We start from the raw sequence: 24859 nt of genomic DNA on the forward strand, positions 1-24859 counted from the left end.
GCAGGTGACAGACACCAAGCTGAGTGGTGTGGTTGACACGCCTGAGGGGCAGGATGCCATCCAGAGGGATCTGGATTACTTCAACACATGGATCCATGGGAACACTATAGGTTTACCCATTTGGTTGCAATGCTCTCAAGACAGGACCTTTGGTGACCACTCAAGCAGCCTCAAGAACTCTCCCTTGAAAAGTTTCATTCCATTCAAACTCAGAGTATCAGCTTCAACAACAGCCACCAAGGCAGGGGGAGAAAGGTAATACAGCACATGGCACACAGTTAAAGCATCTTTTATAACACCCTTAGTGGAGGCTGTGCTCTTGTGCTAACCATGACCATGCACAACTTTCAGGCTGACAGTGACTGACACTGCTCACTTCAGTGTCCACATACATGAGTTCCTACCTGCACTTGCTATTTGGTGCTATCTGCCTTTTGTCAATCATTTTTCCAATTGGCTGTTTTTATTAAAAGCTGAGATATTCTCCCTAATAAATTCAAAGTTCCACTAGAGATATGCCCATGCTTTCATTTGTCTTCAGGATTAACTTTATTAATAATTTTTACAAGCCACTAATACTAATCTAAATTAGAAATACCATATGTGCATAGACATAACTAGTGATAAAACCAGTGGAGCACAAACATGCCAAGCTGACAGGAGCTCAAAAGAAGACAAGCTTTTGTCTATCATGACCTAATTAATTTTTCTACCAGTTGCACTACACAATGCATTTAAATCTTTTAAATATTTGATGCATTAACCTGCAGCGCATTATCTCTATATACAATGCTAAATTACTCACTCTTCATCCTACCTTTTACAAGCTGCAGCTATTTCCAGACTGCAGCAAGTTTCACAATTTGTCAGCAAGGTTTTACTAACAGTAAAATAATGTTTTGTAAAGAAAAAGCTACTGTATTTTACGTGTTGGGAAAAGAGGTGGGAGAGGAAAACATGCTCAGTTAGAGCAGCAGGGTCAAACCAACACGCCTTGAAGAGCACTCCCCTCCATGTTACATACCACACTCCTCAGAGGGGACATCGCAAATTACAGAATTCAAGCCAAACTCCGCAATGAGTGGGAGCAGGCAAGATAATAAGAACTGCAGATGGTTTTAGTCTTCATTACCATCCAGTAGACACAATGTCTCTGTAACAGATATGGACAAACAGAGGCTTTTGTAACATGACAAACTAAAAAGCACCGAGAGCTGTATGTTTTTGTGGTATTCTTCACCTCAGGCAAACACTCTGTAGATTTCTAATTACCTGCTCTTCCTCTAGACCTCAAAAAAGCCCATAACTGTTGTGAAACTTTGGGTTCTTCAAAACAGACCGTTTTAAGCCACACTTAACTAAATTACCATCTTCTGGATTCACTCATATGTGTTATGACTAGACTCTTTCAGGGCAAAGAGCCTTCTAAATCTCACTTCAATCTGCACTGTGGCTGTGCTGTGTAAGTGTTTCCCCATGTTTCAAGGAAATTTGTTATCACAAACAGGCCAACACTGCAATTTAATCTTCCTTTAATTTATCCTTCCAGGGCAAGAAGGCACAGTCACTCTCCTCTCCATGGAGATTTGGAGAAGGGCAGCCCTGTCCTACCACTGACCATCAAGACAAGGCAGGGCAAGAGAACTGGCGCACACTTGCCTTTCTCCAGCTTCCCTTTCTTTCCTCAAGGTAAAGATCAGGATTATAGATTACGATTCTACATATTTCGTAATTATTATACAATTATAACAGCAACAGTAATTTCAAAATCAACTGCAATCATGTATTTACATTGAAACCACCCTTGTTATGATCCTGCTTGCCTCCCCAGGACAGGGCAAACCCAGCGCCTTGGATGCCACCCGTGATTCCGAGGTGCAGAGCCACTCGGGCTGGCGTTGCACAAGCGGGGCTGCGCCCAGCTGCAGCCCCGGGGTCAGGGCCCCCTCCACGGGGCTCTCCCTGCAGGGCTCGGGCTGCCCCAGCCTGCCCAACAGGACTGCACACGCTCCCCCATTGCCAGGCAGCAGCCAGAGACAGCAGGAAGGGTGTTGGCCCCACGGAGATCGGCTGCCGTACCAGTTTCCCATATCTGGGCTCCCAACAGGGTCGCGAGTGCAGCTGGTACAAAACCTTTCAGTTCTAACCCCACTATCACCCTTCTGTTTCCTGCCGTAGCCATTCCCTACGGCATGCGTTCAGCCATGCAGAATGACTGTATGCTAAGTATACTTATACCCTAAAATACACAGTCCTCTATCACATACACATTATTAAAATAAACTTAGCAGGAGGAACTACATAACTCCATAGTGACTTCCTACCTTTATTTTAATAGAATGAGGAAATAGCTCAATGAACAATTTTTAGGAAAATGCATCTAAACTAACACACCAAGATGTATTTATGGACATTTCTATATTTTCATTCTTTCTTCCTCACAACAAATCTGGAACAAATTTATTTCTGTCTCATATTTTAAAATCTTAAAGTTCACATAAGACAGTCTCCATGTTTCCAACACTCCAAATCAAAATAGTATAAAGCAGGCTATAACCATGTACTTAATTGCATTATTGTTCATATACACGTGAACATATATCTTCAATCTTACAGAGTGATCATTTTCAGAAATTCTTGGGTTCTTGGACTTCTACAAATAAATATTTTTCAGTGTCTAGAACATATATTGGAGGGAAGAAAAATAAGTCAAAATTTGAGTAGTATGGATTTTGTTTGCATCATGTCCAGAATAATGGGTGATGGATTTTGCTGTGTTATCATTCAAGTTTTGCTTGCGCTATCTTTCTTCTAAATTGAAGATCAAATACCACAGTAAATGAAAAGTTTTGTAAGAGCTTGTTCCCTTTTCCTCGTACTTGGGTTCTTTTTTTCAACTTCAAAATGTTTAAGTGTCTCTGAGGACAATGTGGCTAACAACATTTTGAAATTTTTCTTTTTAACTTTTAATGATACTATTTTAGTCAAGCATCACTTGGTTTCTCAGTCATCCCAAGCAGATTCAGTTACCATGAGCTAGATGCAGAACAGGAAGGGAAAGCCAACACCACTTGCTTGGGAGCTCTTCCCTTCCATGCAGCAGGAACAAAAGGTGCCACCAGAGATAACCCACAAGGCACTCATCTTGGATCCTGCTGGGCTTCCTGTAAGCAAACTCCATCTGCGGCCAAAAGCTAAAACTTGCTAAAGTAGAAAACAAAAGACAGATATCCATTTGCAAGGAGAAAGACTGGGCTTGCTTTCTTACTCAAACCCAAGATTTTGAAAAACTTTACAAATATAACAGCCAAACACAAGGAATGCATATAAGCCAGTGAGTGGCAGTATTTATCCCACCAGTTAAAAGCTGATGAGAGCTCTTCTGTAGCCAGCGTTTTGACACTAAAAAAAAAATAAAAAATTGGGAGGACCAAGAAGAAAGAAGACCATTCAAGTACAACACATTACCATTTAAAACATAATGTAGAAGTGTCTTGTTCTCATTTTCCAATTGGTTGCTCAACCAGGGAAAAAAAAAATCCCACCATTGTCACTGTTACTCAATGTGCTTGGAATTGCTATCATTTTCCCATTATGATTAACATTTGCATTTAGTGCTAGCAGAAAAACAAAGTGGCTCAGTTCTTCAGTTCTTCAGATAGCATCCATAGTTCCAATATACTTCAGGAGGCAGCTGTTCTAGTCCTAATCTCTGAAAAGTAGGAGCTAAGTTAATTAAAAAATTACAATCTTAGATTAATCAAAATTTGGTTAGCTAGGCTACAGCCTGATTACAGTAAAAGGAATGTCCAACCAACTAACCAAACAGATCTGCTTGTTATCAAGATGCCAAATTTCAAATTAAAACAGAGCTGCTGCTCACATTAGGGAAATTAAACTTACTGAAACATGAAAATGTCCTCTAAGTTTGAAAGTTTTAAGAACTCAGCCACAGACACACATTAAAGTCAGTTCCTTTGAGGGTTTTTTAATTTCAAGTAATACCTTGATATTCTCACTTTCATCACCGTAATGATGTAAATGGTTTTGTGCTTGCTTTATATCCTATAGCAGAGCAATGGACAGGTTTGGAAGGGAAGCAATAGAAATGAAGAAAGGGGCATACTCAGTTATTGTGTGCCACCACCCCAGGCAGGAAGGCCTTACACTGGGGCTAACACCAAGGGGTTGTGAAATAAAGGGGTGAGGGGGGCTGTCAGGAGAAAGCCAGAAGCTCCATCAAACTTCACCCTTCCCTGTCCCCTCTCTCCTCACCTCCTTCCTCACTGACCCAACCAACTATCAGGCCTGCAGCGTCCTGTATTTGTATTTGAGGAAGGCGAAATGCTGAGTTTTAACAAGTGACACGGGTGGTGAGGTGCAGAGCAGACACTGGGTCTGCCACACCTCAGAACAAGCAGAGGCAGCTCAGAGCACACCTGGGGTGAGTGAGGAGTCAAAACTACTAAAGAAAATGAGGAGGAGAAAATAAGAGGAAGGAACTAAAAAAATTAATCAGATCTTAACCTAAAAACTGTGCAGTCCAGTGGCTTCAACAGGGTAACTACTCAGAAGAGTGATAGCAAAACAATTACTGGGTTCTGCCTCTCTCTGCAGGAGTAACTACCCTGCCTCCAGACTGCAGAGTGCCTGGAGCTCAATCACATTCATTGGCCTTAAACAGTTATACTCTTAACTACTCCTAGTTCTTGAAGGCAATGAAATCTCATATGCACAATGCTGATTAAAGGACAAGAGGCCAATAAATAAATAAAAACAGCCTAACTTAAATCACCATAATTTACAAATGACAAAGAGAAAAAAAACATGACAGCCTGGAGCCAGAAGCAGCCCTCCCCAGCTAAAATATGGTAGGATATAAGTACAAACAACTTGCAAAGTCCACCCACATTAATCTGTGCTAAACCCACAGGTAGCAAAATATTTTTTCTAGTCTCTTAAGTTGCATGACATCCAGGCTTTCTGGAGACTGCCATCCAACCAGCAGGTTTCCTATCCAACCTACAGCCAAGAACAACATTTAATTAGCATGTTTAATTGATCTTGTTAACTATTAGGGTGAACAGCTTTGATCTCGCCTGCTGATAGCTAGTTTAGGACTACAAAAGAAACTGGGGCTTTGCATAATTGCCAAGCTTTCAATGTGTGTCTTTTAATTCCTTCTGTTTCCCAATCCCCCTTTCTGTTTCTGCTGCACTAGTGCTCCAGATAACAAGAAGCAAAGAACATGCCATCATTTATTTTATCATTTATTTGAGCATGCAGGCAAAAAAAAAAAAAAGGAAGATGAGGAAAGGGAAATTGCAGCTCCTTCACCCAGAAACACAGGAAAAGGCCAGGAATTACCACAGTGAATCTGGCCTGGGCAGCATTAAATGAAGTACCCCATGGCTGAGGGCAGCCAGCACCAAACATTTCAGTGAAAGATGCAGGGAACACTAAGCATGTGTGGGATAAGCTGCTCCCAACCCCCCCTTGAAAGCCTGATCCCACTTTGTGTTGATTAGAGGCTGATTTAAATTCCAGGATAGAGGGTTTGAGGAATTTCAGTGGCTCTCCACTGTGTTGTTCTACGTTTGTTAATAGGCTCATCCAAAAAATTATTCTTCTGCAGGAGATTCATATTAGCTTAGAGAGAAGCCCACAAGACCAAGATTACTAGCTTGCACTCAACCAAGATGAGAGTGTGCCAATACTAATAGGAAGAGAAACTTCTGAGGACATTTTAGTGCATCCTAAAATATCTAGCAACCTTCAAAATAGATCCTAATTGAAAACAACTAAATACAAGTATGTTTAATTCATTAACTACCTCTCCCAAACACTGATTTCCTGAATGATCAAGCCACTCATAAGTTCCACGGAAATAAACGTTCGTAGGTGGTGTATAATGGGTTCTGGGCCATGTACAAAGCAGTTCTACATTTCAGCCAAAGAGTGTCAACTGTTTTCAGAACAGCAAGCCAAACCCTCATCAAACTGAATTCAGCTGGAGCTTTGCCACTCAGCAGGACAACGACTTGGCCCACCATCCCCATGGGAAATCTTTTTCTAACTCAGACTTTCTTCCTGCTTATTTCAAACGAAATCTCCTTTGGATCAGGTTGAATCTCCACAGATAATTAGTCCTGCACTAGCTAAATAAAACAAGAGTTATATTGCTTCTGAGTAGCAAACTGAATAATTACAACAGGGTTAAAGAGAAAATTTCTTCTTTCCCAGGGGGAACTTAGGAATTAACTGTTTAACATGGTTGAACTTTGCTGTTGAATCTTCGTACTGCACAGCAGCAGAGAGAAGTACCACAGTGCAGTCACCTCAAGCATCTGCAATCATGGGTGAACTGTAGCAACCAAATAGTGCTAGAACAGAGTTCTTCACCTAAAAGCCTGTCTTTTCTCACCAAAGCTTTCTCATGAGCACACTGTGGTTTTGGTGGTTAGTCTGGGGATTTTGATTGTGGTGTGTTTTGTTTTCTTTTGTGGGGATGTGTTGTTGCTTGACTTTTTTTTATCCCTAATTTTCTGAAGAAGGATTATTCTTATTGCTGCAGGATGATGAATATCTTGTATTCTCTGTCCTCACACCAGAAACTACAGAAAGCCAGCCAGCCCCTTCATCTCCTGCCTACTGCTGATACTGTCTCAAATAATGCTCACTTTTGGTGGCTTGGGATGGAGGAGGGGTTTCCCTAGGAATAAGCTGAATAAAGCTTCCTGTTCAGCTAAAGCAGGAAATGTGCTCCAGTACTGCCTTGCACACAAAGAGTGGAAAATACTTACTAAACAAAATAGCAGGAGATGAAGTATAAACTGGATTGTCCTTCCATCATGCAGACAAATAGAAAGCCTTACTCCTCACACTCCCAGCTCTCTTGCAGTAACTTCCTTAAACTTGGAGGGGAAAAAAAAAAAAAACCAACAAAAACATACATATGCACATACATTGTGCATCAAAATCAAATTATTATGCTGTGCCTTTAAAAATCAAACACTGAAGCATTTTAAACAACACTAATTAGGAGGTAGCATTTCCTCCCTCCCACAAAATCGGCTCCTTGTAAAAACAGGAGGTGCCACTGGCCAAACCCCATCCTGCTAGTGGAGACACTGAACCAGAAGTTGTCATTAGGTTAAACTCCCAGCATCTCTCTCAAATAATCTCTTCAGAAAGACTTTAAAATAAATAGCAGAGAGGATGGAAGGAACAGCCTTCCAGTCTGTCAAACCATTGGGATTTACAGAAAATAACAGCAATAACATTTTTGCATAAATAACAGCAGATGGCAGAAGACAAATATTAATGGAAAAAATGTCCTTCATGCCCTGCAAAAACAATGACTGTTTAGGGCCCCACAGCCTTTCCCAAGAACTGGCCTTGTAATTCATGCAAGATTTCTCTGCAGCCATCATATGCCTTTTGATGAGCTCTGATCACTTCAAAGAGACACTTGTCCTCACCCACCCTGACATTTGAGAACCGAAGGTGATGACAAAGTCCATCACCTGATGCTAGGTCACAGCTACAGATGCACACTGCTAGAAAATAAAAAGCTGCTAGGGAAGTCCCATGGTGTAAAACACATTATGGCAGCTGGATGCTGGAAACATATGACAAAACATCATGCAAAACAGCAACACACATAAGCTTAATGAAAACCTGATGAAAGACTGTTTAAAAATGTACTGAATCTAATTAATTCTCTAGATGTGACTAGTGCAGCTGAACTAAGGTCACAAGTACTGCATAGTACACTTGAATTTTATGAGGCACCTTGAGCCATTAGTGCCTCCCATCACCATGAGTTATAAAGCAGTCATCAGCCCATAGGGCCGTGTCTCATCGTATTTTGATGTCCCTTCTTGTGGCACAACACCCTGCTCATTATGCAAAGCTCAAATGCACGTCAGGAAACCATTTTACTAACTGGCATTAAAAATAGCCTTGTATTGAAATCAAGGCAAGCACAATTTTCTCAGTTAGGGGAATAGAGCAAGAAACTTCTGTACCACTGTAAACAAAAAGTTAAAGAGAGCTAAACCAAACCAGACAAAGCAGAGTCATTCTAGTGAATCTGAAAACTCAGCGATCACCAAGACTGCGTACATCTGGAAGCTGCCTTCAAAGTGCTGAAGCAGACATGAAATTAAACTCTCTGGGTACCTGTGGCACACCAGTACAAAACCCTTGGAAAGGAGGCCTCCCAGCTGGAGGGCATGACTGAATTCCAGACATGGGGAAGTTTGTCCCTAGTAAGGGCTGCAAAGACATAGCACCTACTGCACTACAGCACATCCTTAACCAGTTTGCCACATCAGAAAGTTCTCTCCCATGTGGGGCAGTGAATGGATGTCCTTGAACTAGTGCATTCCCTTCAGAACACCAGTGAGTATGTGACCAAAGAGAAACATCAGAGATCAGCTGAGGCACATTTACTTATTCATACTCTAATATCTAGATCTAGGAGCTTATGGATCCTACACAAGGACACACTGCACAGGCAGAACAGCCAGCACAGTCAATGACTGCAGAGAGGGACTGAGTGAAGACAAAGAGCTTTGTTCTGCCTGCGTTCCCTCCCTCACACCCCTGCCCATGCTCAGCTAGGAACAAACACTGATGGACCCTGCTTATCTGAAGGGTACTGCATGTAAACTTCACTTTGAAACAAAATTATGATAGTGCAAAAATGAAAAAAAAAAAAAAAAAACACAAACCTACAACTTTAAAGTACTTTCCCAAGCACCATGGACACACATTGCAGATCTTCTGCCAGTTGTTTGCAGCTACTTCCCAAAAAGTGGTTGTAACCCAGATTTGAAGTTTTCTAGTCCTCTTCTGGTCCTTCCCATACAACGTCATGCTGGGATCTCAAAAGTTGTTCTGGGACATTCAGTTGCAAGAGGAAATTATTGTCTGGGCCCCACAAAGGGAACAAAAGCCATTTATTCAAGTAGAAATTACCTGTGATTTGAAAAGCAGGTGTACAGTGTCCTATCCCCTCATCCTGAATGCAAGAGCAAATTACTGAAGTCATCTGACACAATGTCATGCTGCACCTGTGTGTGTACTTGTGCACCACAAAAGGTGCAGTAGTTTACAATATCTGAAAAGGTTTATGATTATAAAAACCTAGTAAATAGGAAAGCAATTATACAATCCTTTTTGTTCTTATATCCTGCACCAGCAAACAGCTTTCTCCATGAGGCTTCAAAAATTGGAAGGAAAAAATTCCCCTTGCGTTTGTTCCCAAACAAAGACAGCATTATTAAACCATTTTCTTTGTTTTCCATATAGTTCCCTTTAATGTCAGGAACAGGTTTAAATTTGCAGACAAGCCTTGACAGCTTGTATTACAGACATGTTCATGACTCTAACTGCAACTGAGCATCCTACCTGATCTCCTTGGCCAGACTGCAGTATGCAGAAAGCCTATAGGAATTGTCATGGCTTTATGTGCAGCTTCATGTCAATATGCTCAGCCTACACATCAATTCCTAGTGACTGAAGAGGTAAATAAAATAACCTTCTTTTACAAACAAAACAAAAACAAAAAACCCCGAGCCAACAAATAACAGAAAACAAACCAACCAAAACACCAAAAAATTAGACCTAAATAATCATTAATTCTCTTAGATTTAAATGAACAAGATCTTTGAAAAGATCTTTGAAAAGCAGCAGCAGCAATGAGATTGCAAGTAGCAAAACTGAATGAACAGAAGACATGACACTTAGCAAAGAATTTAAAACCGAACATGAGAACTGCGTCCCATTTTGGGCATCACAATGACAAGAGCAAAGACCATCAAATTAAAAGCAATAACAGGCTTAGCCCGAAAAACTGAGCTAAAACAACAACACCAACAATTCATGAATATGTAATTTGTGCAAAAGGATGACTAAGAAAGAATACAATCACTAAGAGTCTGACACCTAGAATTTCAGGGTTTCAGTGCAGCAGCAGCCTTATTTCACCCTTGCCTTTATATACATTGCATCAGTATATGGTTATCATTAGCATCTATTTTAACTGAGATAAATAAATATTGCTTCCTATCAGGCAATCAATTTAATACAGCACTATACTGCAGGTATCCTCAGTAATAACACACACATTTCAAATGTGACACCACCATACCACGCCTAATTAACACAACTATATTGGCAGGAAAGGTTATACTTGTCCTGGTGAGGAAGAAATTGTCCTTCCATTTATCATTCAGTTATAAAGCACCTAAAAAAGTAAAACTGGTTAGCACAAACTTTAGCCTCACACTTTAAAACCACAAGGTTTGGTATGGATGATGGAGGTTTCCTTCCCCAGAGAAATCACATACTCAACTATACCATAAGGAATACTTCTGCAATGAAACAGGTAAGTTTCATACCCTTTAAATATAATTTCTGAAATTATCAATTAGCTTATTTCCTTATCAATTTCGCTCATAAGTGTGCTGTATGGAAAGCAAGCTTTCTACTTCCAGTCAGGAAAAAAACTGTCGGTGGTCTCTGAGCAACAGCCCTATTTCGGCTGGGCTTACACCTTCTATAGCTGCCACAAAAGTTGCAACACAATTCTTTGGGTTCCTGAATGTTTCCAGCACATTGAGAAAGCTAAGCTGATGTTGCAAGCCATCTCCCACATGTCTGTGGGGAGCTTGGTCTCGCATAAACAAAACTTCATGTACCAGATGCAATTTTTACTGAGTCCTTTCTCCAAAGTTGCACCAAGCTCAGCAAAAAAACCGCCAAACCACCTTTTCCTATAGCTCTGTGTAGGTGTGCAATTAGTCAATTCTAAGGGCCACTTTACAGGCTCTGAAAAAAACTTAAGAACAGCCTCCCATCCTGCCAGTACTTAGGAATCCGAGGCCGAATCTGCATCTTGCTGCCTGAGCTCCGTATGAAGTTGAAATTTCAAAGTTTGAAAACATTTCTTTGTGCTGATTTCAAAGTTTGAAATCTGCACAAAGAACAGAAGCTCGAGAGAACCGAGACACACAAACCCAGCTGCAAAATACATCCAGGTTTCTATTTACTGAGGTCTTTCCACGCACATACAAAAGAATTAATCAGGCATGTGGGCTGAACTGTCAGAAGCTCGGCTGATCCCAAGTCTAGCGCATACCCGGCGCAAGCACATAAACAAACTCCCCGGGATGGCAGCGCTCTCAGCTCCCGGTGCCGGCGCCCCCACCCCCGGACACGTTCTGTTCCCGGTGGGCGAGGGCTCGGCGCTCAGAAGCCCCGGGGAGCGCCCGTACCCGCCGGTCCCGCACGCTGACACCGCCGGTCCCGCCCGGGCCGGAGCCACCGGGGCCGGGTGTCCCGGCGGGGGATGAGCAGCGCCGCGCCACAGCCCGCGGGCACCGGCGGGACCGACCGAGTACGGGAACAGAGACGGGGATGCTTAGGTGTCCCTCTTCCCTTTCTGTTTTCAAATAAATCACAAACTAGAGCCCAGCCTGCCGCGCCAACAGCTCCGCCACCGGGCGGCCGCCCTCACAGTGCTCCCGCTCCCCGCGCCGCGCCGCCGCCGTCCCGGACGGGCTCGCAGTGCCGGGCCAGGGTGATACTCACGGATCTTGACTTTGCGGTGGTCGAGGCGGGCGAGGAGCTCCTCCAGGGCGCCGAGGCGGCGCTGGAGCCGGGCGTTGCGGTGGCACAGCGAGTCCGCCTCGCTGAGGATCCCGCCGAAGATGTCGCCGGCGCAGCGGGAGAGGTCGGAGAGCTGCATCAGCAGCGACACCAGCGCGTACGAGCTGACCTGCTCCAGCGTCCCGAAGAGCGGCACCGAGCCGCGGCGGCGCCCGCCGCCCCCCTCCGCCGTGCCGGCGTGGTCCCCGGGCGCCGGGCCGCCCCGCTCCGCGCCATCCCCGCCGGCCTCGTCCAACCTGCACAGCTTCAGCGGCTCCAGGGTCCGCAGGGGGAACGGCATCGCGGCCGGGGACGGGCAGCAGCGCGGGGCACGACAGAGGCAGCGGGGAGAGCTAGGCGTCCCCGGCGCGAAAAGTCTTCATGGGCGCAGCGGCCGCGGTGACAAAAGTTCAGGGAGCGGAGACGGAAGGGGAGAGAGAGAGAGAGAGAAAGAGAACAGCACAACAACAAATGAATCGGGGCGGGAGGGAGGGCGGCCGGGCTAGGCGCTGCGGGGCTGGGGGGGAGCCGCCGCCGCCGCCTGGGCGCAGGGGGAGCCCCGAGCGGCGCCCATGTGCGGGAGTGGCCCCCGGAGGCGGGAGCGGCCCCGGGAGGAGCGAGGGGATGGAATGGGAGGGGAGAGGAGAGGAGGGGGAGCGGAGCGGGGCGCAGCACCGCCGCACGGCGGGCGCCGTGAGAGCCCGGCCGGCCGGGAGACAGGAAAGAGCCCGGCTTTCTCTGCCCGGAGTGAGGATGAGGCGGGAGGGAGGGAAAGAGGAAGCGTGGGAGGGGGACTGGAGCGCCCTGGATGCGGCCACAAAGGAGGAAAGCCAGCCAGAGGAGGAGGGGAGAGAAAGCCCGGACCAGCTCCACCTGGGGAACCCCGCGCCGTTGCAGGCACTTTTCTGAACGCACCAAACTCCCAACCCGGAAAGCGAGAGCTGGAAAAAGAGGAGGAGGGAAGGGAGGGGGGGGAAAAACCTCCACGAACCTGGGAAAAGCAGGAGGCCGCCGCCTACCTGTGGCTGCCCGAACTGGAGCCTCACCCTTCCCAGGCAGCCAAGGTAGCCGCTCCCGGCCCGGCCCCGCCGTCGGTCCAGCGGGGCTCCCCGGGAGGAGCCCGCCCGCCCGGCCTGCTCTGCTCGGCCAAAGGGGCCAGGCAAGACCGGGGACACGTCTCGCCTCAGCTGCGGGTCAGGCCAGGGGCGCTGCTCCAAGGTGGGGGAAGATGAGAAGCCTGTCTGGGAACGGCGCGTTCTCTGTGGTTAATTTTTACTAAGATTTACACCGAGGTAGGAGAAGAAAAGTTTGGCCCGTGACAGCACCAAACGCTGCACGTAACCCTGGTGCGGACCGAGGGCAGGTTCCAGCCTTAGAAGCCCCCGCGCTCAGGACACAAACAGCTCTTCGTGGAGATGCCGGCTCTAATGAGCTATTCCCTATTCCCCACAGTACCAATTTAGCCCACAAGCAACTGTCGACAGCTGCTATTTAATTTTAATTGGACAATGCCCTACTGGCTCTGGCTCCTGCTATATGATAAAGAGAGGAACCCAATCCCTCTCTTCTTGTGGGAAAGGGCCCTGGGGAAAAGCGGTGGTATAGTTCCTTCCTGCCTCATAGCTTGTTCTGGCTCCTGCCAGAGCTCATGAATACATGTGATGAAAGAAACAGAATCAGCTGGAGAAGGAAAGGTCCAGGGATGTATCCACGTTCATCAGCATCTTGAGGACACGAGGCTTATGTAACAAAATATTCTGCATCATAGTATCTATCACCCGTAGCTTTACTTACAGGAATCCTGAAGGAAACCATTACGCCAGTAGTGCTTCAGAAATTCCTTGGTGCATGGAGAAGTGTGGGGGCTGCAGACAGAGGAATACAAACCAAGGGCTTGGTGGCACACTCGAGAGTTAAGATTCACAGGAAAGGCTTTGAAGGGCCTATCAAGTCATAGCAAAACTTGCAAGCCACTAATTCTTCTCTTACATTAATCAAGTTTCATCTTCGAGTTTTCCCTGGGGGGCAGGGGGAGGAAGCAATGCCATCTAGTGTTTAAAAAATAAAGAACAAAGCCTCCTTTCTTAACACCTCTGTCCAAACAGGTTACCAATGGATAGCTTTGCAACTTGGAATGCTCCCACTGGTTTTGTGTTACAGACGGTACCACTGGGTGCACATGAGCAATAATTACAGAAACTGGTGAGAAGAACATGGTGCAAACAGGCAAAATGGTGTTTAATCAGGGCTTTAGGCACATAAGGAATCCAAATAATTAGTTTTGCAATGGGGAAGATGTCAGGATGGATTATCAGAAGATGGGAAGCAGTAATTTTGTCATATTGAACTCTTCTGATTTTATTTTGGGACACAATATCTTCATTAATTCTTAGACATGTTTGTTTTGGGTAGTTGTTTGATAAAAAATGCATCCTGCTCACTGGCATGTTTGAATGGGGGGGAGTGATTCTTTGTATGGTGTGTTTAAACTACAGGATATATAATATAAATACAAATATAATATAAATATAAAACACAGTAGGAAGAAAGTGAGCAAAGAGGTCAGTTCAGGTGCCAGCTGAAAAGAACCCACAGCAACACATCTGCCAGGGTTCATAAGGCTGTGTGTTTGTTTGATTGGAAATTACTAATTTTTAAGTTTATTAATAGGTACTTTCAAAAAGGTACATTTACCAGTCAAATTTTTTTTTCTGAAAATCTGGATCACATCCTGATATTGCAAATATTTTTGCATGTTCTTATCTGTAAGCAGGTAAAGGCACTTAGAACAGATCCAAGCACAGAATAATAGTCAGAAATCAAAGCCTGAGACAACATCTAAATGCAGTAAAAAGCCTTAGCTAATGTGAGTGAATGGGATTTCACTGCCAGTAAAGTCTACTTTACCCATTTCACTGGTTCTTATGTTTGCAAACTAAAATAAACTCCTGTGACAGCTTGAATATTTCTGGTGGGAATAATGTATCATAAAATAAGGTGGTTTTAGGACTGCCAGTTAAACCAAGTAAAGAAATAAATCTAAATTTTAAATTCACTGATATAATGATGTTTTTGAAATATTCAGAGTCTCTGTGTTTATTACAGAATGATACTTCTTTTTTCTCCTTAATTTATATGGTCTGTTTTTCTGGGATGGGATGTTACCACATGATATACTCAGAAAAGAAAACAGGTGTAAAAATTTAAATATTGAATGACTGAAACGTGGAGATAGGTTAACAGAAACCAGTGAAGGTTGTTTCTCTCTGTGCTAAAAGAAGGGACATAGGAAAGAAAATGAAGCTTAAATACTTACAGAGTTGGGGATTTAAAGTATTCATCATGCTGAAAAGGAAGCATTTAAAATTTTTGCATTCAGCAGAAGTACAGACTTTCTTAGGGACACCCCATCTCCCTCAGGTAGCCATGCACATTGTCTGTTTCCAGAGGTTAAAACTGGAAAATGTTTCCTTTTCTGGCAGAGCTGTGAGGATGCTCCTGACCCTTGTCAATCTCTTGCAGGCCCAGGGGGACACTGAGTTAAGGCAGGCACCACTGGCCAGCAGGTGACAGCCCCGGTGCCCACACAGTGCACATTTTTGGCAATTGTGTAACTGGTGGGAGCAAGAGCCTGCTTTCCATGTAGCTGGATCCTCTGGAGAAGGAGGCCAGTGGGCAGCAGTCACTTCCACTTGCACAGGCACTCTGCCTGGCAGAGCTGTGACCCCGTGCTCTGGGTCTCACAGCTCCAAACAGCCTCAGTCAGGAGTGGGAGACCCTCTCAGAAGAGGAACAGAGCATAGAAAAAATGAGAGATAAAGGAGAAAGGTAAATCAAAGGACAGCAGAGACTCCACTAAATATTTCAAACCAATATTTATTACATTTTTAATCAAAGTTCAAGTTCACTGGAAAGTTCATTATGTCTGAATTGTAGCTTTCATCCTTCGGCATTTTAAGCCTCAAGTTAATTTACCAAATTAAAGACCTAATAACTTTCATGTTCTACTTCAAGAAACAGAAGAAAAGTCTTGTGGGACTTACTCATCACCCACTGCAGAATGAACACTGCTCTTCCCTTGGCTTACTTCTGCAATTCCTTTGGGCTCTAAGAAGCAAGTGGTGAGCAGTACAAAAGTCACAGGGCCAACCATGTAACATCAGGCAGCTCTTCCTAAAATTGTACCTCTGTGCCAAGAGGGGAGTTTAGATGGATCACCAAGCTCATCCATTGTATTTTATCCCACAGATTGAAGCTGTTTGCCTGTGTAGGCTCAGAAAACCCAACTAAAATGGATACACAGAAACAACAACAGTGTAACTTGTAGGAATGGAGGAGGAAATTTCTTGGTCACTCCCAGAGGAGCTCCAATGAGCTCTTGTTTGTAGCAGAGAAAGTAAGCTCAATGTCCTGGATACATAGCCAGCTTATATATTTTTTACTTACTTTAGCTGTTGAGCTGTAGAACTTTGGTGTAAGCTTAAAACAGAGATAATTCTGCAAGAAAAGTTCTGACATTTTATTCTTTCTTGGTTAACCAAAAGTATGTGGATGCTTTCAGTCTTACAGGGTCACTGGGCTCTTTTAATCATCATGTAGTCATTTGCCTTAGCAGAAAACCTTTTTCAAGGAAACCTGCATAAGATAGACAACAAATGGGATATGACATGATTCTCAATAAAGTCTGTTCCCTCATGACTACATACTTTTTGTGCATTATATAGATATCAAATTATAGAATCAATTACAGCTAAAAAATTATAGCTGCTTTGCTGGGTTTCTCTAAACTTCTACACTACTACATTGGGCCACAGATCACCTTTGCCTGACTATGCAGCAGAACTTTCAATCCTTACTTTTCTTGTAGCTTACCAATATCAGGAACTGGTATTTTTGTGTGCTTGAGTTCATATTCAGCATAGCCCAAAAGACCTTCTTTGTCCAGAAAAAGAATCTTGTGGATATTCTTTTAAAACTAATAGCAGAACTTCTCTGGTGATGACAGGTTTCTCTCTGACACAGGTTACTTACAAGGTCCTGTTTTCCTGAACATTATTAATTTCCAACTTTTGTGAATTCCAAGTTCTCCTTGTCTGGTATATGCCTGGATCACATGCTTACATGAAGCCTGGAACTGATCTGCATTTTCTGCATTCTGCAGTGCATTTTTCTAATTTTCTTCACCATGTTATTGTCAACATTAAACAAAGGCAGTAGTGTAATTCCAACACCTTCATACCTGTTATTCAAAGAACTGAGTAGATGTATTCACACTTTCAACATAGACGAGTTCAGTATTTTCTTGAGCACTTTCTTAAAGGTTAGTGGTTGTTGCACCAGTCCCAGTGATTTTTCTCTTTTCTCACTCCTAACATTAAGCTGGAACTTATTCTTTGAGTCTGTCCAGCTTGTGGTTTGGACCTTGGGTTGTTCTGCTTAGCTGGCCTGAGCTTTTCTGTGCCACAGCACTCTGCCTATCCACAGAAGTGTGAGAGTCAGCACGTTGTGTTCAGTCTGCCTATAACCTCTCAAACCCCTTCTCATTTTTCTATCCGTACAGAGTTGTCTTTGGATAAAAGCCATGCTACCAGTGGTGCAATGGAACAATCAAAGCTAGCTGCAGTGGGAATGACACCGTGGAGGAAGCGGCAGTTGTGATGGCCTGAGGATATGATTCAACTGCACACCAACAGTGTGCAACAGCTCTTTGCCTCTAAAAGGGGAGCTCTCCCACCCCTGCTTCCTTCCTTCCATTCCTGCTCACAGATGCGTGATCTGAAGCTTGCTCTGCAAGCATCTGAAGTCATCAGTGTAGAAGAGCTGCAGCTCTGCTGCATAAAAAGAGGCAGCTGACATGCTGAGAAAAAATTGCAGGAAAATGTACTCTTTGCACTTCGAGACACAGCAGTGTGTTGGATCATGCTCAGGGGAGCTGAACAGTACAGGCAATTGAGACTGTGAATAGAAACACTTCCAAGAGATCATAAAGCCTAGGAAAATACAACTGTAGCATAACAATCCCTTCAGAACTCAAATGATCATCAGAGGTTTTTGGTCCTGGTGTTCAGTTGAGTAGAGTGCAAAAAAAAGACTGCCGGTCACCATGGTTGTGTGGAATTCAGAGACAACCTGCCTTTAAGACTTCAATTCTTGGAAAATGGAAACAATCCCAACCTGTATCTCCTCAAAGAGAAGCCAAGTTGCTGAGAAATTATCTCAATGGGTCAAAAATAGTACTCCCAGAATTGCCATGCTAATTTTCTTCATTTGGTTGAGACATTTCTGTGTCTCCTAACAGAGAGCATTCTGCTCCTCCGCTTCCTTCATAGCACACAAACTTCTGATACATTTTTTTCATTGATAACATAGAAACACTTTCCACTAGACCAGGTTTTTCAAAGCGTCACCCACTCTGACCTTCACCACTTCAAGGGATGAGTCATCCACAGCTTCTCCGGGCTACTTGTCCCAGTGCCCCAGCACCCTCACCATGAAAAATTTCTTCCTTATATCTAATCCAATTCATGTATAACTAATAATTATTACTGAGTTTCATAGCTGCAGGTATGCAAAAGCCAGTGACTGTACAGCAGGAATACGGATGTCATTATTTGTGCAAGAAAACCTTCATCTGGAGAAACAAAGGCTATAGGAATTATCAACTGAAAATCAGAATAAACATATGGAAATTTCATAGATGCTGACCAAAGTAATTTGCTGCTGTCCTTAGCTTTAATGAAAACAGATCATGTTGAAAGCTTGTGTAAGTTCTGTATATAATTTTTATTTATCTAGGACACTGACCACATTTATGTCTTCTCTAATTGTATTATATTTGGTCTCCTTTGAAGCAATTACACAGTTTACATTTTGATTCACTAACTAAATATTGTACCAAACTCTAAAACAATTTGAAAAAAACATTCCATCAAACAAGATGAAATTGTATTCTTTTAACAGGGCTGATTATCATCTCAAATGAATGCCTCAGGACTCAGGGTAAACAATACATCCAACGGAAAAAAGCCTCTCAATTGCATCCCAAACATGCAGACTGTGCTGGTTACCAAAGCAGAACTGAATTTCTCTTTAGGTATTAGCTCCCTACCAACAGGGACTACAGCTACAGTGAAGTACTTCTTTAAACTATACATATAACATTTTTTTAACACGATGCTACCCAGTTTCATTTCAGTTATGAACACAAATGGATGGCAGGCCAGTCAGCCATGAATGAGTTTTGAGCTTCTGCCTCATAAACAAAATGCAGAATTTGCTCACTGAAAAAACGCAGGGCACGATAAACCCTCTGTCAACCAGCACAGATTTCCCCATTCTCTTCCTTGTGAGTGAGCATGACTTGTTCCTGGGACTTCCACCATGGATGAAACAGTCACTGGGGAAATTATAATAGTGAGTGTGCAGAAATCTGCGGAAATCAGAAACTCTACCACTGTCTAAACACCCCTTTCCATTTTCAGATTAAAAAAAAAAAGACAAAATATTTCCTAAATATATTTAGCATACTATTAATGTTCTGGATATTTACAGGAGGCCAAAACTTTTTTTTTTTCTTCCTAAATATTCATTTGGGAAGACTTTGTCACTATGATAGATCATTAAAGGTCTCTGGCTGCCTTGTTTATTTTTCTTTGCACAATTTCATCTACCTGGTGATGTTTGTGATGAAATGCAATGCGTTTGTACTGCAAAGCTTGGTGGTTTTGTTTATCTATAAAGTCAGTCTCGAAGACTGGCATACTGCCAATAAAGTAGAATAAAATATATTCATATTCCAAAAGAATTGTTTGAAAGATGGATGGCATTATGGCTATGTAGAAATTACACTGAGTAGTAAAGTCTATGCTACCTGGAGTAGCTGAGCTAAGGATCACTCAAAGCAATACCTGTGACAACTGGCACCTTTGTATTTTCTATGAACTATGCAATGGCACTACCACTTTTTACAGCTGGTGCCAATGACCTGAATTACTGTCGTTGCAGAATCATTACTACTAAAATATCTAACTTATACAAACTAAAGCCTTACTTTAAATATAATGTAAGGCTTTAATATAAAATAAATATAAAAGAAATTGAGAGTAACAGAGAGGGCAAAGAAAATTAGGATTTTTACAACTCTTTGAATATTCCCAGAAGTTTGGGAGTATCAAATATGTGATTGCTGTAATAAATGAAGCTGTGTTTATTTCACTGCATGGACCCAACAAACTGTACAAACTAAGCATCAGTTGTTCATAAATCAGTAAAAAACATGTAGCACAGTATGCAAGATAGACCTCCTTTCTCTTCCAAGTGTTTTTAGATTTGGCAGAGTACACATTCCTTAGAGAACTATGAACATGCCCAGTTTTAATAATTTCTAGCAAAATAAATCCTTAGTTCAAGAAAAAAACATATTATGCTTTGCTTAATATCAGAGGAATCAACTTTTAAATACAGTGAAATCCAGCTAAAGAGGTTCTGCTTAGTTTTTCTTAGAAATTAGGTGGAAGAAAATGTAAAGAATTTCAGTGTATTTCAGGAATAGCTTCTTCAGAAGGAAAAAAATAGTTGATTGTATTTAGCTTCCTCCCAGGACTCACCCTTGTGGTCTCTTTCCAGAAGTTTGAATATTTAATCCCCGGCTGTACATACACATTAAAAAAGAAATAAAACCCAAACAAAACCAAAGAAATGGTGTTACAATGATTTCAACTTGTCTCTTTGCTGTGTCAGTTTTCTGTGCTTTGACAGCTGCAACTGCAGTTTCAAATACTAACACAATCATTGTGATCCCCAACCCATTGAAGCCATATAGTCAGTCATTTCCCACTGAGATCTATAACTCTTTGCCATGCTTTCCAAATAGTCAAGGGGAGCTTATTAATATCCCTTTAAAAGAGGTATCATGTAAACCCATTATTCTATTACAATTAATTTAAGGAAACCTTAAAATAGAATTCTTCTGACAAATATCTACTGTACCATACTGTAATTAACTATTAGTCTATAAAGAATTCCCGTCACTGAAACAGTGCTGCTCACATGCCTGCTGTATTCCATCACTGATTTATTTTAAAAGCTCATATTTAAGCCTTAAACATATTTCTCCAAAGGCCCTCTTTATCCTACATCAGGATGGTGCCCACTGTCACAGTTGTCCTGTTTGGAGCTGAGAATTTTATCTGCTATTCCTCTTTAGCATTTCCAATGCAAAGGAAAATGCTTCAGATGCTTAATTTTTCCTTTGCTAATTAGAGTTACTAGAGTAAAATCATATTAAAAAGAAAACTTTAGAATACTGTTTAGTGTCTGCATTGCTTGGAAACAGTTTTCTGTAAAGATATTTCTGTGTGCACTTATTCTCTTTAGGGAATGGATTTGTGTTTGTTTTTAGTTCTGCATTTGTATATGTCTAACAAAACATAGTCTGAAATTACAAACATGCTTTCCAATGTCTGTTCTCAGAGAACAGATATTTAGTCAGTGGAACTTCTCAGTAACATATCTTCTAGCCTGGAAAAAAATGTCACTCAGTGCTCTTAAAACATCGATGCAGTTGTATTTGTACTAAGCCACCAAGATATAGAGGGAGAAGGGATTAAAATTTTCTAAACAACACAGAGAAATTACTTGAGGCCAACTACAAATCTGACCAGGAAAAATTGCAGACTGCAAATAACTCACAATTCTACTTCGATATTAAGATAATAATCCGAGTTCTATTTCTAGAATATAAGTTTATTTCTATAACTGTGAGAGCTGTATTTCATACTCTTAGCACATTCAGTAAAGGAAAGCTAGCTGCTTGCCTTCACAGTTCTTGAAGGCATAATCTTCATGGATCCCACTTGGAAAAATTACTGGATTTTCCTGAGCTGAAGTTTCCAAATGAGGCTTATCTTTTTGGATACGGAGTTTACCATTAGGGAAAAAAATAAAGAAAAAAACCCACACATATTTGGGATAGTTTTGTATTGTGTGGCTTAAAAAGAAAACCCTAAGTTTGACCAGTTTTCTTTTAAGCCAAATGATCCATCCAAAAAAATCACCTACAAATTCTTTCCTGTAAGCTATGAATTCATCATTGCCCTTGATGCCAGCAGAACCTTTGACATGGTGGATCATGTAGATACAGGTTATCTACAGGAATCTACATTTCCTTTTTCCTCTTTTGTGTTGTATCCATCTAGTTTAGTGTTGGTGTGATAGGAATTGTGTTTATTTGCTCCCTGAGTTTGTACAGAGTCTCACACCATTGGGATTCTTGCCCATGACATTCAGAGGTGTGTACAGGTGATTATGTCCTCAAGCCTATGTTTGTACATAGTGGAGGTGAGGCTGAAATTGCTTTGAAAAGTTAAACTTTATTTACTCAACCTTCCCTGGCATGCCTGGGTTACTCTGTACTAGTAATATTGTTCAGTGGCATCTCATGGACACAATATGAATAGTAGTTTCTTCTTACAGACATGAAGTATAAACACTGGCAAAGAAAATAAACCCATTTTTGTAGGCACTTAAACAAACTATTAAAACAACCAAACAAGTATTTTATTTCAGGTGTGGCCTTAAGACTATTGGGCTTTTTTTGCTTGCAAGGTCTTACTCCATTATGATTCTCTTGTGATAAATTACTGAACAGCTTAAAAAACAGGCTACAGAAAACAAAGGATGTGCATTGGATCTCTGTGATATGAACTGCACGTTCTATCTTGTACTAAATCAATCATTAACATTATTCAATATTTAAAAGTGGAAAAGAGCAGGTGCCTGCCAAGAACAGGTGTTACCAATTTTACGTTAAATAAAACCCAGCAATTCTTTCTATGTATTACTTCTATAATATACATCAGAAACCATACTTTGCATAATACATCCCCAGCTGTAGAGAAGAAGAACATTTTGTCACATGTTTTCTGATGTGGTCTTGTTTCTAGAATTTACTCCCCATTTTGGTTTACAAGGGTTCATTTTAGCTGATTTTCATAGAATTCTGTAAGCACCATGATGATAATATGAGTGATTTAAACATTGTTCTATTTATAGTGAATAGCCCAGTGAGTACCTGCAAAAATAATTCAGCAGGATGTCCAAGGGGGAAGAATTTGCTGAAGGTTTATTTTAACTTATTTTAAAACCTTATATGAAGTTAATTGTCGTCAATTACTGAACATGCTCGCAGGAGTGGTGCCACATTATCCCAGCGTTTTCTCATGTCTATCAATGGGTTGAGTCTTGTGAGAAAAGTTTTTTTACTATAAAATCAGTGAAATGGAATTATTTGATTATAATGTAGATGGAATTATTTGATTATAATATATTTTAACACGTAAATAAGTATCATCCAAGCAAGACAGTAGTGTGAGATGGAAATCAGCTATCATCCTTATCTTTCAGAAAACCATACTCTTTTTAACAACATGCCAGCATCTAAAACCATGGAAACCATTTTGAAATAATTCTAAAGGACAATACATTAAGCACTAGGGAACCACCACTGCATTTATGGATAATCTTAGTTTTACATCCATGACAGAGTCTGAAAAATTTTATTAGGTTTGGGACTATGCCTGAAATACTGGTTGTGCTGACAGAGCCAATGACAACCTTCTTCCTTTTCCACCTGGAGTAATGGGATTGCTAAAACAACTAAAGTACAGTTTAAAAGTGTTTTTTCATTGGGGATCTTATTGCATATTACAAATATTTAAATATTCAGAGGAAGGTAAATGAAACTGTACAATATCTTCTACATCTACTGAACACATACAAAATATTAACATGTTCTTAATCAACTAAAAATTGTATAAGGAAGAGCTTCTTCACCAGCATAGTAATGCACTACTGGAACAAATTGTCTGCAGGAGTTGTAGAGTCTCCATTCTTGGAGAGTTGGCCAGACAAAGACACAGCTGGCCTGATGTGGCAGTAGCCCTGTTCTGAGGAGGAGGCTGTGCTAGAGAATGTTGGTGCAGATTTCATCCTAGAAGTTTTTCAAGAGAGGCTAGATAAAATCTGGGAACCTGGTCTATGCACAGAGTTGACCTGCTTTGACTCAGACCTCATGATGTCTCTTATAAACTGAGTTAGCTCATGTTGCTACGACCTCCAGAAGTGCTTTCCAACCACTATTACTTCCATGATACTGTGAATGTGAAATCCAGACTAATTAGTGGATATATTAATAACATACTTTAATAATAATTTTCCAGGTGTCCATCCAGCTGCTGAAGAGAGAGTTGGAGATGCTTAGCTTAGGCGGGAACTGAAGTCCCCGGGCTGAGCTGATGGGGAGGAGCTGGGGCTCCTGGACTCCTGGGCAGTGGGGTGGGGGACAGGTGGGGTTGCTCAGGGACATTTGGCCCTTAGAGGCCTAGTTCTTGGGGTGACTGCTGCTTTCCAAGGGATTCAGCAAGTCCCTTCTGTTCTCCCCCCTTCCTCCCTCGTCACTATGTCCGGAGTGCCTGAATCACCACTCTGCTGGACCAAGGAGGTTCTTTATTCTTCATCCACATTCAGGTAAAAGATTTGCTCAGTTCTAAAGCAGGTAATGTATTTAATGTCTTGGTAGCCAATCAAGTATTGATTTTTTGCAATCAGAACACTTCATAAGCACACAATACTAGTGGAGGTTCTAAACTGTTTGTTCTGGTGTAACAGTAATGATTTCAATGGACTATTCGTGCTAGAGATGTGGAAACTGATCAATAATAACACATAAATTGAATTATTTATATGATCTTATATATGATCATATCCCTTAGCATAATGATTGCGTGGGGAGAGAGACATCAATATAAGTATACATGTTGGCGTATTTTCAATCACATTTATGAGAGCATATCCATCACCAGTCTGTAAAGAGTACATGTGTCTAACGCACGCAATTCTACATTCATATTACTCCAGTGGTAATTAGTTATATGTGTAATTTCAACTTTGCTGCTTTGTTCTGCATGTTTATCTGGCTGATAGATACATATACCCCTTGTTATGCTGCTCCTCACAAATCAGCAATAAGTACTTTCCTTCCTATGGGCAGATTTGTCCCAGACCATGCTCTTTTCTGGAAAGTGATGCTACAGCAATGTCAGGATTCCATGACTACACGGTGCCAACATGTGAAATACACCTGAAATTAATTATAGAAGCTAAAGAACCCAGTGCTTTCATCACTGCCTTGGAAGCCTTTAGA

At 41.9% G+C, this 24859-nt stretch overlaps 1 protein-coding gene across 1 annotated transcript in view; it reads right to left on the reverse strand.

Moving 5' to 3' along the window:
* The window catches only part of NHSL1 (NHS like 1), a 175432-nt gene extending 163473 nt beyond the window's left edge, over positions 1 to 11959 (reverse strand). The window contains exon 1 of the mRNA XM_059468959.1: positions 11602 to 11959. Within this exon, the coding sequence (XP_059324942.1) occupies positions 11602 to 11959 (358 nt within the window). The remainder of the gene's footprint in view (positions 1 to 11601) is intronic.
* Positions 11960 to 24859: the final 12900 nt, after the last annotated feature.

This window comes from Ammospiza nelsoni, chromosome 3 (genome assembly GCF_027579445.1).
Source record: "Ammospiza nelsoni isolate bAmmNel1 chromosome 3, bAmmNel1.pri, whole genome shotgun sequence".
Taxonomy (NCBI): Eukaryota; Metazoa; Chordata; class Aves; order Passeriformes; family Passerellidae; genus Ammospiza; species Ammospiza nelsoni.